Source organism: Amaranthus tricolor, chromosome 5 (assembly GCF_026212465.1).
Source record: "Amaranthus tricolor cultivar Red isolate AtriRed21 chromosome 5, ASM2621246v1, whole genome shotgun sequence".
Classification (NCBI taxonomy): domain Eukaryota; kingdom Viridiplantae; phylum Streptophyta; class Magnoliopsida; order Caryophyllales; family Amaranthaceae; genus Amaranthus; species Amaranthus tricolor.
Window position 1 is genome coordinate 5,769,187 of NC_080051.1, and position 15,519 is coordinate 5,784,705.

Below are 15,519 nucleotides of genomic sequence, written 5' to 3' on the forward strand. Positions count from 1 at the left end.
CGATGCCATACTCGGGACTCTCATGAACATTCCGGGTAAGACAAAGGATGTTAAGGCCGTGCGAGATTGGTTTGAATGTAAGGGTCTTCGTTCGTCCAGAGTTTTGGGCACATGTTAAGGTGAGTAAGAAAAAAAATAGAGCTGATGAAGTTAGTGGTAGTAACAAGGGAAAGGGCGGTAAGACGAAGATGAGTAATAACAAAGTTTATTTACCTCCAGCTTGCTACACATTGTCCATAGCAGATAAGCGGGCATTTTGTGGGTCTTTGTATAGCATTAAGGTTCCGTCTAGGTACTCATCCAACATGAAGAGATTTGTGACCCTAAATGGTCAGTTGAAGTTGGGAAGAATGAAATCTCACGATTGCCATGTGATGATGCAGGTGTTCTTACCAATTGCAATCCGTGGAATATTGCCAAAACATGTGAGATATGCTATTACCGAGCTATGTTCCTTCTTCAACACAATTTTAAGTAAAGTTCTTTATCCCTTTATACTTGAAGCCCTTCAAGTCGACTTAATTGTAACTTTATGCAAGTTTGAGATGTATTTTCCACCTTCTTTCTTTGACATAATGGTTCATCTTATTGTTCATCTCGTTCGTGAGATCAAGCTTTTAGGTCCAGTTTTGAAAGACACATAGGTGTTTTACAAAACATGGTGAGGAATCCAGCACAACCCCCGAGGGGAGTGTGATTCAAGGCACTGTGAGTGATGAGATTAGTAACTTTATAGCCGAGAATTTGGCCATGGCAAAGCCTATTGGACTTCCCACCTCTTGACATGAAGGAAAGCTTGAAGGAGAAGGAACAATTGGCTCCAAATCGATCACACCTCCTCGAGACAGTCTTCAACAAGCACACTTGTATGTGTTCCATCATATTCCTGAAGTCCATCCTTTTTTGAGTGAGCATTAAGATATATTGCGTGCAAAATATCCTTGTAAAGGGGATAGAGGATTGATGCAGTTGCATAAAAAAACGTTTATTGATTGGTTTCATAATCGAGTAATAAGTGAAGAACACAAGCATGTATCTGAAATTGTTAAGTAGTTACCTTTTGGTCCTCGTGATGATGTCAACAAATATGAGGGTTATGATGTCAATGGCTTCACATTTTGGACTGATGGTCAAGATAAGAAGTCATCTTATCTACAGAATAACGGGGTTTCTATTTTGCACAAAACGTGGCACACAACACTATTGGGTATATATTATTGTGTTGAAGTTGTTAGAATTAAAAATCATAGTCATATGCTAGAAATTACGTGCTAAGTTTCTATTTTAAGTGTTTTTAAGCTTTGTTGGCACTTTCGCGCATAAAGTAGCTAAAACTTAGTTTGTTTTGCACGAAACTTGGCACACAACACTATTTGGTATATATTATTGTGTTGAAGTGGTTAGAATTGAATATCATAGTCATATGCTAAAAATTACGAGTTAAGTTGCGATTTTAAGGGTTTTTAAGCTTTTTTTGCACTTTCGCGCATAAAGTAGCTAAAACATAATTTTTTTAGCACGAAACTTGGGACACAACACTATTTGGTATATATTATTTGTTGAAGTTGTTAGAATTGAGAATAATAGTCATATGCGAGAAATTACGTGCTAAGTTGCGATTTTAAGGTTTTTTAAGCTTTTTTGGCACTTTCGCGCATAAAGTAGCTACAACTTGGTTTGTTTTGCACGAAACTTGGCACACAAAACTGATTGGTATATGTTATTGTGTTGAAGTGGTTAGAATTGAAATTCATAGTCATAAGCTCAAAATTACGTGCTAAGTTGCGATTTTAAGGGTTTTTAAGCTTTTTTTTGGCACTTTCGCGCATAAAGTAGCTCAAACTTGGTTTGTTTTGCACGAAACTTGGCACACAACACTACTTCGTATATATTATTGTGTTGAAGTGGTTTTTATTAAAATTCATAGTCATATGCTAAAATTTACGAGCTAAGTTGCGATTTTAAGGGTTATTAAGCTTTTTTGGTAATTTCGCGCATAAAGTAACTTACTCAAACTTGGTTTGTTTTGCACGAAACTTGGCACACAACACTATTTGGTATATATTATTGTGTTGAAGTGGTTAGAATTGAAAATCATAGTCATATGCTAGAAATTACGTGCTATGTTGCCACTTTAAGGGTTTTAAAGCTTTTTTGGCATATTCGCGCATAAAGTAGCTAAAACTAGGTTTGTTTTGCACGAAACTTGGCACACAACACTAGTTGGTATCTATTATTGTGTTGAAGTGGTTAGAATTGAAAATCATAGTCATAAGGTAGAAATTACGTGGTAAGTTGCGATTTTAAGTGTTTTTAAGCTTCTTTTGGCACTTTCGCGCATAAAGTAGCTCAAACTTGGTTTGTTTTGCATGAAACTTGGCACACAACACTATTTGGTATATATTATTGTGTTGAAGTGGTTTGATTTAAAAATCGTTTTCATATGCTAAAATTTACGTGCTAAGTTTCAAATTTAAGGGTTTTTAAGCTTTTTTAGCACTTTCGCGCATAAAGTAGCTCACTCAAACTTGGTTTGTTTTGCACGAAACTTGGCACACAACACTATTTGGTATATATTATTGTGTTGAAGTGATTAGAATTTAAAATCATAGTCATATGCTAAAAATTACGTGCTATGTTGCGATTTTAAGGGTTTTTAAGCATTTTTAGCATTTTCGTGCATAAAGTAGCTCAAACTTGGTTTGTTTTGCATGAAACATGGCACACAACACTATTTGCTATATATTATTGTGTTGAAGTGGTTAGAATTGAAAATCATTATTCATATGCTTGAAATTACATGCTAAGTTGCGATTTTAAGAGTTTTTAAAGCTTTTTTGGATCTAACATCTATTTTCTCTTAGTGCTTTCAACAAGATTATAATACCGTTAATTGCGGCTACTACACTCTCAAATACATAGATGATATCTTACAATCCGTGAAGGAGGTTGGAGTCAAAAAAATTGATCCCATAAGTATTTTTTATGTTCTTAAATTATAATATTATATATTTACTATTGGTAAAATCTAATGTTTATGTATCATTTAATATAATATTATATTATAAGTTTTATACGACACTCCATGGGAATCACGCCCTTTGAGAGATGGGGAAATGCGCAAATTGAAAGACAAGATGTCCGCATATCTTGCTAATTTTTGTTCTTGGTAAATAATGTAATTAGTTTAGATTTAGGACTTTAATTTGTATATGTACATATTATTATATACACAAACGCGACTTTACAAAGAGATTTTTGGTGATTATTGGTGATAATTGGTGATTATCATTTGATTATTACATTGTATATTAATCATTGTTTATTAAATTGTACATTAATCATTGGATTATTTATTAATATTAAACGAGTTAAGAAAAAAAAATAATATGTTAAATGCTACGGGCCTCCTAAAATCGCAGCATATAGTCTTACACTATATGCTGCGGTTTTGGTAGGCCCGCAGCATATAGTCTTTTTATGTGCTGTAGTTTTAAACCGTAGCATTTCAAATAGGCCATCTGCTGCTATCAGTAATGTTTGGGGCCTAAACCGCAGCATATTATGGCCCAAAAACCACAGCAAATGAGCATTTTTCCACTAGTGAAAATATAAAGTGGATACATTACTTGCCATTCAAAATTCTATCCACGCATTGTCTAGGAGGATGGACCAGTTGAGTGTAGGGAACACACTAAAGGCTTGTGAAATGTGTGGAATCCTAGGTACTCCCCATGAGAGTGTGCAGCAGCAGAATCGTCATTAAACCAACAAGTTAATACAGTGTACAACCAAAGGAAACCACCATTCAACCTATACTTCAACACCTACAATGAAGGTTGGAAGCATCATCGTAACTTTTCATATAAAAATCCCAATGCATCATTGAACCCACCATCATATCACCAACCTCCACCGACATATAACCAACAACCCCTAGGGTTTCAAAGACCTCGACCACCAAACTCACTAAAAAAATCTAATTTGGAGTCCATGATAGAGAACTTCATTGCCACTCAGTCCAAGATTAACGTTGATACTTCTAGTGACATCCAAAAGATTCAAGCACGCAACAAAATCATTGATAATCAGATGGCACAAATGGCGTAGCAATTGAGCAATCATTCCGATCCCAGTGGACAGCTACCAAGGAACACAGAGAAAAATCCCTCCAGGCATGTAAATGTAGTTACACTAAGAAGCGGCACCACCTATAATCCTCCACCCATGGTTGTTTTCTAAAATGAACAAGAAGAGGTGGTAGTAAAGGAAGAAGCACATAATGAGGGGGAAAAAGAGAAACAACCAGCACCAGCCCCAGAGAAGTGAAAGAAGCCCACCACTGATGTATATGTACCTTTTGTTCCTTTCCTATAGAGATTAGCGCGTTGCAAGCTTGAAGAAAAATATGGGAAGTTTATATAAGTTCTGAGTAAGCTTGAAATAAACATTTCCTTCGTTTGCCATGTCGATGTTTATTCGAAGGACAAAAATTCTCAATTCGAATCCACATTTCACTTTCGCAAGATGCTTTCTATATGGAACATGTAGGATTGAATCTCAAAAACCGAGAGCTTTTGATGTGTGACACTCTTTTTGGAGTCAAGTATTCATTATTTTTATGACTAGAGCAAGTTTAAAAGTAATTGTGTCAAGTTTAAAAGCACCTTTTGATTTATTAGGACTTTAATATGTATATGTACATATTATTATATTATATATACGTTCGAGAGTTTACAAAGAGATTATTGGTGATTATTGGAGTTAATTGGTGATTATCATTGGATTAATCATTGTTTATTATATTGTACATTATTTGATTATTTAATACTATTAAACGAAAACAGTTAAAAAAAAAAAAAAAAAACTCTGCGGCTTGCGTAAATCTCCGCGGCACGTGTAGTACCTCCTGAAGCAGCAAAAAAAAAAAAAAAAAAATAACTATTTGTTGCGGTTTTGAGGCTGACTGCAGCAAATACTCCTCTTTATTTGCTGCGGTTATGGGTTGACCGCAGCAAATAATGTCCTTTTTTGCTGCGGTTTTTAACCGCAGCATTTAAAATAGGCCATTTGCTGCTATCACTATTACTTGGGGCCAAAACCGTAGCAAATGAGGTTTTTTCCACTACCTTGATCATAGTCCCAAATTTGTCACTTGGATAGCCAAGTAAAGTTGAGAAAGGTTTTTTTTTTTGAAAAGCAAAAGTGGATCTTCGATAGTGGATGCTCGAGACATATGAGTGGTAAAAAAAACTTTCTTTTTTTCTAAAATTAAAGAAAAATGCAATGGCTCGATCACTTTAGGAGATAAAGGTAAGTGTAAAATTTTAGGTGTTGGCAAAGTTGGTAAAAATCCGTCTAAAACTATTGATAATGTTTATCTAGTTTAAGGTCTAAACTTTAACTTACTAAGTGTGTCTCCACTATGTGATAAAGGTAATGAAGTAATCTTTGATAAAGAAAAATGTGTTGTTAAAAACCCTAACACCGGAGATACATTTATTACCGCCCTTAGAAATGATAATGTTTATGCCTTGAATACTAACGAAATTGCAGCTCAGAATTTCAAGTGCTTAAAAACTATGACAGATGGTCCAAAACTATGGCATAAACAACTTGGTCACATCAATACTCATACCATGCATAAGTTGGTAAGTAAAGATCTAGTTAAGGGACTTCCAGCTCTTGACTATAAACATAGTCCTACATGTGACGCATGCATTAGAGGAAAACAAGTAAGAATTTCATTCAAACCGAAGAAAATGGTAAGTACTTCAAGACCATGTGAACTTTTACATATTGATATATGTGGACCAATGCGTGTAAGAGGTAAATCTTACATTCTAGTTACAGTTGATGATTATTCTAGATTTACGTGGGTTGATTTTTTGAAGGATAAAAGCGAAGCCTTGAAAACGTTCTCAAGACGTTGTAAAGAAATGCAAACTCAGTTGAATCTTCTAATAGTTTCAATTAGAAGTGACCATGGGAGAGAGTTTGATCAGTTAGGCTTTGATTCCTTTTGTGAAAAATACGGTATAACCCATCACTTTTCAGCTCCTAGGACACCTCAACAAAATGTCGTGGTTGAAAGGAAAAATCAAACTTTAGAAGAAATGGCTAGGAAAATACTTATTGAAAATGGATTACCTAAACACTACTGGGCCGAAGCTGTTAACACAGCAAATTATGTCTTGAATAGATGCCTCATAAGACCAATACTTAAGAAAACTCCCTATGAGCTATTCAAAGGAAGAAAACCGAATTTAGCATACCTTAGACCATTTGGATGCAAATGTTTTATCCATAAAAATGGTAAAGATAATCTAGGTAAATTTGATGCTAGAAGTGATGAAGGTATATTTCTTGGATACTCACTGAATAGTAAAGCTTTTAGAGTCCTAAATAAGCGTACAAGTATGGTTGAGGAAAGTATACATGTTATATTTGATGAATCCGACAATGGAACATTAAGTGAAGGATTTAAGGAGTTAAACCTTAATAAATACTTTGATGATTTAAGTGATGACAAACTGAATGCTAATAATATTGGTGAAGATAAAAAGAAAAATATGCAGGATACCATACAAAGCCTTGATGAGATTGCAGAAAAACAGGTCGTAGATATTGAAGACTCTCTGCCTGATCTTGAAACCCAACCTTAAAATCTTGAAACAGCTCCTGAACATACTACTTTAGATACACCAATTAGAAACTCCTCTTTGGAAGTATGTACAAGTTCATTGAATGATTACACCATCCATATTACGAAGAAGGCTTAGAATGTCATCTCAACATCCTCTAGAAAACATCATAAGTGATCCAAACAAAGGTATGCAAACTCGATCCTCTCTTAAAAATTTATGTGCATTTTCTGCTTTTGTTTCTCTTATAGAACCAAAGGACGTTAAAGAAGCTATAAAAGAACCAGAGTGGATCATTGCTATGCAAAATGAATTAAATGAATTCGAAAGAAACAAAGTTTGGGATCTAGTTGAAAGGCCTCCAGATCGTACTATTATTGGAACTAGATGGGTCTTTCGCAATAAACTCAATGTGGATGGAGACATTATAAGGAATAAAGCAAGGCCCGTAGCTCAAGGTTATAATCAAGAAGAAGGTGTAGATTATGATGAGACTTTCGCTCCAGTTGCAAGGTTAGAATCTATCCGCATTATACTTGCTTTTGCTTCATACATGAATCTAAAACTATATCAAATGGATGTTAAATGTGCTTTCTTAAATGGCTACTTACAAGAGGAAGTATATGTTAAACAACCACCTAGCTTTGAAAATTCTGATCTACCTAATCATGTGTTTAAACTAAACAAAGCGTTGTATGGCTTGAAACAAGCTCCAAGAGCTTGGTATGACAGATTTAGCTCCCATTTACTTGAAAATGATTTTCAACAGGGTAAAATTGATAAAAGATATTCTTGTTGTTCAAGTATATGTTAATGATATATTATTTGGAGCTACTAATGATTCTCTATGCAAGGAATTTTCTGAGATTATGTGCAAGCAATTCGAAATGAGCATGATGGGAGACTTAACATTCTTTCTTGGACTATAAATAAAGCAAAAGAAAAATGGCATATTTATATGTCAAAGTAAATATGTTAGAGATTTGCTAAAGAAGTACAATATGGATGAATACAAGGGTGCTAATACACCTATGAGTTCAACACTAACTCTAGACCAAGATATAAACGGTAAGAGTGTTGATCAAAAGACTTATAGAGGTATGATTAGCTCTTTATCGTATTTGACTTCTAGTCATCCTGATATTATGTTTAGTGTTTACTTATGTGCTCGTTTTCAAGCTAACCCAAAAGAATCTCACTTAACAGCCGTTAAGAGAATCTTTAAATATTTATATGGGACTAACGACTTTGGTCTATGGAACCCTAGTTGTGGAAATTTTAGTTTGATTGGTTTTTCAGATGTGGACTATGCTGGCTATAAGGTTGAGAGAAAAAGCACTTTAGGATCATGTCAATTTTTGGGAAATTCTTTAATCTCATGGTATTCTAAAAAGTATAATTCAGTTGCGTTATTTAAAGCTGAAGCTGAATACATAGCTGCAGGTGTGTGCTGTTCTTAAATCTTATGGATTGCACAACAACTTCGAGATCTAAGAATTGATCTCAAAGGTATTCCAATAAAATGTGATAACACAAGTGCAATTTATATCACTAAGAATCTTGTACAACATTCACGTACAAAACACATAGAGGTTCGACACCATTTTATAAGAGATCATGTTGAAAAAGGTCATATCTCTCTATCCTTTATATCTATAGAAAATCAGTTAGCGGAAATGTTTACAAAACCTTTAAGTCGTGATCATTTTGCTTACATACGTATGGAACTTGGCATGCTAAATGATGTTGCATGAATTAAGGGGGAGTAATGGTATCTTAATGATATAAGAATAAAAGGGTTTAATAGGAAACCTTTACTGTTACTTAATACCAAGTATATATTATGACGGAGCATTACATATCATTTACACATTTTGATTGTGATTATATATGTGTGTTTATGTATGTGTTTAAGAATTGAAAATTTAATTTCAACTTCTTAAAAATTATTTGTTTTATGTAAATATAAAAAAATGGGATTTATAGTTAAATACCTTTAATCAATAAAGGACATTTAATTATCTTAAAACAAAATTGTTTGTTCGAATCACATTTGGACGTCAACCATGCAATAAAGTTTTGTTCAAAATTTTGGTTCAAATCAAATTGAATCATTATTACACTCCTTATGCATTTCTTCACATTATCCACACACATCACACCGGTCAAAATTTTCTCTCAAAATTAATTTTTGCCTTTTTCCTATGTTGTCCAATCAATTCTTATGGAAGTACAAATGCATTGTACTATACTCCTTTTATAGTGAGTGAAACGCATTCTTTGTTCCCTCACCTCTACACTTTCTGTTTTATCCTCTGAATCGTCTCTTTCACCCTCCTTTTTCATGCTTTCAAAAACCATTTCCATGGCACCCAAAAAAAGGATGAACAAATCTGCTACAAAATCAGAAAAAGGTGAATCATCCAAAACCCCAATGACTGAACCAATAACCCCTACCATTCCCTTACCTTTGAAATCTTTAGATGTACCAAAAGAATGGTTCAAAAATCACACAGCGTATGGTCGTTGGATTGATATTAACACCGTTCCCTTTCATATGTTGATATTCTTGACTACAATTTCTTCTTATTTGAAGATTTTTAAATTATCTCTTCTTTTATTCAATCAACTCCAGGTATGTTGTTGAATCCTAGCTCTACATCTTACCCTATTCTTGGGAAAATCTTTTATTCTAACTTGTCTTTCATTATGATTGATGGCAATTCGGCCTTGAGAAGTTTCATTATAGGCCAAGAGATTATTATCTCTAAAACCCTAGTAAATGATATGTTAAAATTCTCCAATGTTGCTGATGATACTACTCCAAACATTCTGGCACTATAAAATGCCAAGGATATGTTTAGCCTTGATTCTTATTCTGATTTCTCTTCTACTAAACAACTAACCCACAATGCCTTGAATTTATGTGGTAAATTGCTACATAATATCTTTGTTAGAACAGTCTTCTCACGCAACTCATCCTGTGAATTAATTACAGATGCCCATCTAATCTTGATGTGGAAAGTTCCCTCTTTTAAAAACGTTGATTATGCCTCTCTTATCTTTTCAACAATACGTTTTTGCAGTTCTCATGTTCGAAATTGCTCACTTCCTTATGCTAATCTTTTGACATTGATCTTTGATCATTTTAATCTGCTCTCTGACTCAGAGGAAGTAGATTATACTGGCCCATTATCTCTGTCTAGTAATATCCTCCCACCTCTTGGTATTTTTAAAATCCATGGCATGTATGAGTTATACTCACATTTGTCATCATCTAAAAAAGAGGATCTACAAAAGATCCATGGTAAGCGGCTTTCACGTCTTGACCCTCACATTAAAGAGCACACCACTCTTTCACGCCTCCAGTCTCTTGACTTAGAGGTTAGTGAAATGAAAACTTCCTTACCTGATTTGCATGATAAGGTGTCTACTCTGACTTTTATGTTAGACACATTTATGAAAGACATGAAAGGTATGGTAGTTGAAGATGTGGTGGTGGAAGAAGATGTTGATGAGGGTGTTGCTGCTAAGTTAGAAGAGGATACTATGATGGATAAGGCAAAGGAGAAAAAACGAGAAAAAGAGAAGGAGGTTGCTCATAAGGTGAAGGCAGATGAGAAGGAAGAAGAAGTGATTCCAGAAGCTGTTGATGCAAATCCTATTCAGACCATTCCTCTAACTATTGAAGTTACTACTTCCCCTGGCCAAACCAAACCTTCCAAGAAAAGGATGACTAGGTCCAGGAAGTAATTTTAGTTGTTATTGGTTGATGAACAATTTTTTTATAATTTCGGCAAACAATATTTTTTTTGATTAACAATCCCAACATTTTTACTCCTTGTTTAATTTTAGATGAAAGTCAAAAAGAGGGAGATATGTAAGTAAATGTTTATTTTTTTTGCTTGGTTTGTTTGCTTTTGTTTGCTTGCTTTATGGATACATATTATGTTGCATACATATTAGGGTTTATTAGTGCATATTGATTATTTATTGCTATAATGCATTCATGTATTCATGTACATTTATGTTTGGGGGATAAACATAGTTATTTGATGATACATGTTTGATGATACGTTTATAGTTGTTGATTATATTCATGATCATGATGATTGATGATTGATGATTATGTTTTTGATGTTAAAATATTGATATATTGATAAAATGTTACAATACAATATTGATTATTATAAATGCATGTATTATGATTGGATATTTGTTTGCATGCATGGATAATGAAACATGAAACCTTATTTTGTAATAAAAAGATGCATGAAAATTTATTGGTTTATACTATTTTTTTTATATACTGTTCTGATTTGAAATCATTTTCAAAGTCTTGAAAAACATTCTGCTATATGATATTTTGTTATTCTTGTCATGTTTTTCAGTTCATGTTAACTTAGTAATATGATTTAGGAAAATATGGTTTTGGCTTACATCAAGGGGGAGATTGAAGACTCAACTCTCTTAAATGATGATAATTCAAGACACATATTAGTTAAACAAATAAATTAAGAAATTACATTTAGTTTTTTATGTTAGTCTAAAATCATATTGGATATAAACTGAATATTTGATATATATGTTTAAGCTCGAATTATTGAAATATGCTTAAATAACTTAAGTTTATCTAATGGTTAAATTTATAGGTCTTGAAGTTAGTTTCAATGTCTTGAAGATAATTGTGTTTATAATAAGTTTAGTTTCGTAAATATATTTGAACCTCGCTAACATATCGTGTGTTATTCTCTAAGTTTATTTTCCGCACATACGTTATTGTTTTACGAATTAACTCAAAAAAGTACCAGAAAACAATTTTTGAAAGACTCCTCAATCTTCTGAAATAAGTTTCACAAAATTGGAACTACTTTATGCGAGAAAGTGCAAAAAACACTTTAATAACCTAAAAAACGTAATTTAGCACGTAATTTAAAGCATATGTCAATTGTTTTCAATTATAACAATTTCAATACAATAATATATACCAAATAGTATTGTGTGCCAAGTTTCATGCCAAACAAACAAAATTGGAACTACTTTATGCGAGAAAGTGCAAAAAACGGTTTAAAAACCTTAACAACAAAACTTAGCTCGTAATTTCAAGCATATGACTATTATTTTCAACTCTAACCATATAAACACAATAACATATACAAAATAGTGTTCTGTGCAAGTTCCGCGCCAAAAAAACATAGTTTGAACTCCTTTATGCGAGAAACTATAAAAAACGATTAAAAAACCTTAACAACAAAACTTACCACGTAATTTCAAGCATATGACTATAATTTTCAATTCTAACCATTTCAACACAATAATATATAGCAAATAGTGTTTTGTGCCATGTTTCATGCCAAATAAACCAAATTGGAACTACTTTATGCGAGAAAGTGCAAAAAACGCTTTAAAAACCTTAAAAACGAAACTTAGCACATAATTTAAACCATATGACTATTATTTACAATTTTAAAAATTTCAATACAATAAATATACCACATAGTATCTATGCAAAGTTTCATGCCAACCAATCAAAATTGGAACTAATTTATGCGAGAAAGAATAAAAAAAGCTTTAACAACCTTCAAAGCATAACTTAGCTCTAAATTTCAAGCATATGACTATTGTTTTCAGTTCTAACCATTTCAACACAATAACATATACAAAATAGTGTTGTGTCCCAAGCTTCATGCTAATCAAACCTAGTTTGAACTCCTTTATGCGAGAAAGTGTCAAAAACGATTAAAAACCCTTAACAACGCAACCAAGCACGTAATTTCATGCATATGACTATTGTGTTCAATTCTAAGCAATTCACCACAATAATATATTTCAAATACTATTGTGTGTCAACTTGCATGCCAAACAAATGAAGTATGAACTACTTTATGCGAGAAAATGCCTAAAACGTATAAAAAAAACCATAAAAACGAAACTTAACACGTAATTTGAAGCATATGACTACTGTTTTCAATTCTAATCATTTCAACACAATAATATACACAAAAAAGTGTTCTGTGCCAATTTTGATGCAAAACAAACAAAATTTGAACAAGTTTATGCAAGAAAGTGCCAAAAACGCTTAAAAAACCCTTAGAAATGCAACTTGGCAAGTAATTTAAGGAATATGACTATTGTTTTCAATTCTATCCATTTCAACACAATAATAAATACCAAAAAGTGTTTATTGCCAAGTTTCATGCCAAACAAACCAAATTAGAACTATTTTATACGAGAAAGTGCAAAAAACGCTTTAAAAACCTTAAAAACGTAACTTAGAATGTAATTTAAAGCATATGACTATTCTTTTTAATTGTAACAATTTCAATACAATAATATATACCAAATTGTATCGTGTGCCAAGTTTCATGCCAAACAAACAAAACTGGAACTAATGTATGCAAGAAAGTGTAAAAAACGCTTTAAAAACCTTAAAAGCACAACTTAGATCGTAATTTCAAGCATATGACTTTGCTTCAATTCTAATCAATTCATCACAATAACATATAAAAAATAGTGTTGTGCCCCAAGTTTCATGCCAAATAAACCAAGTTTGAACTCCTTTAAGCGAGAAAGTACAAAAAACGATTAAAAAACCTTAACGCAACTTAGCACGTAATTTCAAGCATATGACTATTGATTTCAATTCTAAGCATTTCACCACATTAATATATTCCAAATAGTTTTGTGTGCCAAGTTTAATGCGAAACAAACGAAGTCTAAAAAACTTTATGCAAGAAAGTGCCAAAAACGCATAAAACATCCATAAAAACGAACCTTAACACGTAATTTCAAGCATATGACTAATGTTTTCAATTCTAACCATTTCAACAAATTAATATGTACAAAATAGTGTTGTGTGCCATGTTTTATGCCAAATAAACCAAATTTAAACTACTTTATGCGAGAAAGTGCAAAAAACGCTTTAAAAACCTTTAAAATGCAACTTAGCACGTAATTTAAAGCATATGACTATTGTTTTAAATTTTAAAAATTTTAAATACAATAATATATACCACATAGTATCGTATGCGAAGTTTCATGCCAAACAAACAAAAAAGCTTTACAAACCTTAAAAGCGCAACTTAGCTCATATTTTCAAGCATATGACTAATGTTTTCAATTATAACCATTTCAACACAATAACATATACAAAATAGTGTTGTGTCCCAAGCTTCATGCCAAACAAACCAAGTTTGATCTCTTTTATGCGAGAAAGTGTCAAAAACGATTAAAAACCCTTAACAACGCAACTAAGCACGAAATTTCAAGAATATGACTATTGTTTTCAAATCTAAGAAATTCACCACAATAATATATTTTAAGTAATTTGAAGCATATGACTAATGTTTACAATTCTAACGATTTCAACACAATAATATATACAAAATAGTGTTCTGTGCCAAGTTTCATGCAAAACAAACCAAATTTTAACTAGTTTATGCAAGAAAGTGCCAAAAACGCTTAAAAAAACCCTTAGAAATGCAATTTAGCACGTAATTTAAGGCATATGACTATCGTCTTCAATTCTAACAAATTCATCATAATAACATATACCAAATAGTGTTCTGTCCCAAGTTTCATGCCAAATAAACCAAGTTTGAACTCCTTTATGCGAGAAAGTGTAAAAACGATTAAAAACCATAACAACGCAACTTAGTATGTAATTTCAAGCATATGACTATTGTTTTCAATTCTAAGCAATTCACCACAATTATATATTCCAAATAGTGTTGTGTGCCAAGTTGCATGCCAAACAAACGAAGTCTAAACTACTTTATGCAAGCAAGTGCCAAAAACGCATAAAAAACCATAAAACCGAAACTTAACATATAATTTCAAGAAAATAACTAATTTTAAAAACTCTAACAATTTCAACAAATTAATGTATATAAAATAGTGTTGTGTGCCATTTTTCATGCATAACAAACACAATTTGAACTACTTTATGCAAGAAAGTGTCGGAAACACTTTAAAAACCCTTAGCACGTAATTTAAGGCATATGACTATTGTTTTCAACTCTTACTATTTCAACGCAATAATACTTACAAAATAGTGTTGTGTGCCAAGTTTCATGCGAAACAAACCAAGTATGAACTCCTTTATGCGAGAAAGTGTAAAAAACGATTAAAAACCCTTAACAACGCAACTTAGCACGTAATTTCAAGCATATCACTATATTTTTAAATTCTAACAATTTATACACAATAATATATAACAAATAGTGTTGTGTGCCATGTTTCATGCCAAACAAATGAATTTTGAACTACTTCATGCCAGAAAGTGCCAAAAACGCTTAAAAACCTTAAAAACGCAACTTAACAAGTTATTTCAAGCATGGGACTATATTTTTCAATTTTAACCATTTCAACACAATAATATATGTACAAAAATAGCGTTATGTGCCAAGTTTCATGCAAAAAATCCAAAAATGCTTTAAAAATATTAAATATGCAACTTAGCACGAAATTTAAAGCATATGACTATTGATTTCGATTTTATCCATTTCAACACAACAATTTATACCAAATAGTGTTGTGTGCCAAGTTTCATGGCAAACAAACAAAGATTGAACTACTTTATGCGAGAATGTGCCAAAAACGTTTAAATGAACTTAAAAATGCAAATTAACATATAATTTCAAGTATAGGGCTATTGTTTTCGATTCTAAACATTTCAACAAAATAATGTGTACAAAATAGTGTTGTGTGCCAAGTTTCATGCCAAACAAACTAAGTTCGAACTACTTTATGCGACGAAGTGCCCAAAACGCTTAAAAAACCATAAATTCGCAACTTCGTATGTAATTTAAAGCATATGACTATTGATTTCCCTTCTAACCATTTCAACACAATAATATATACCAAATAGTTTTTT

The 15,519-nt window shown here is 32.4% G+C and overlaps 1 protein-coding gene across 1 annotated transcript; it reads left to right on the plus strand.

Moving 5' to 3' along the window:
* The first annotated feature begins 7,645 nt into the window (after window positions 1-7,645).
* Window positions 7,646-9,488, plus strand: LOC130812813 (uncharacterized). Its single transcript, XM_057678424.1, has 3 exons — window positions 7,646-7,712; window positions 7,944-8,087; window positions 9,280-9,488. The coding sequence occupies exons 1-3, from the start codon at window positions 7,646-7,648 to the stop codon at window positions 9,486-9,488; spliced, it is 420 nt and encodes a 139-aa protein (XP_057534407.1).
* Window positions 9,489-15,519: the final 6,031 nt, after the last annotated feature.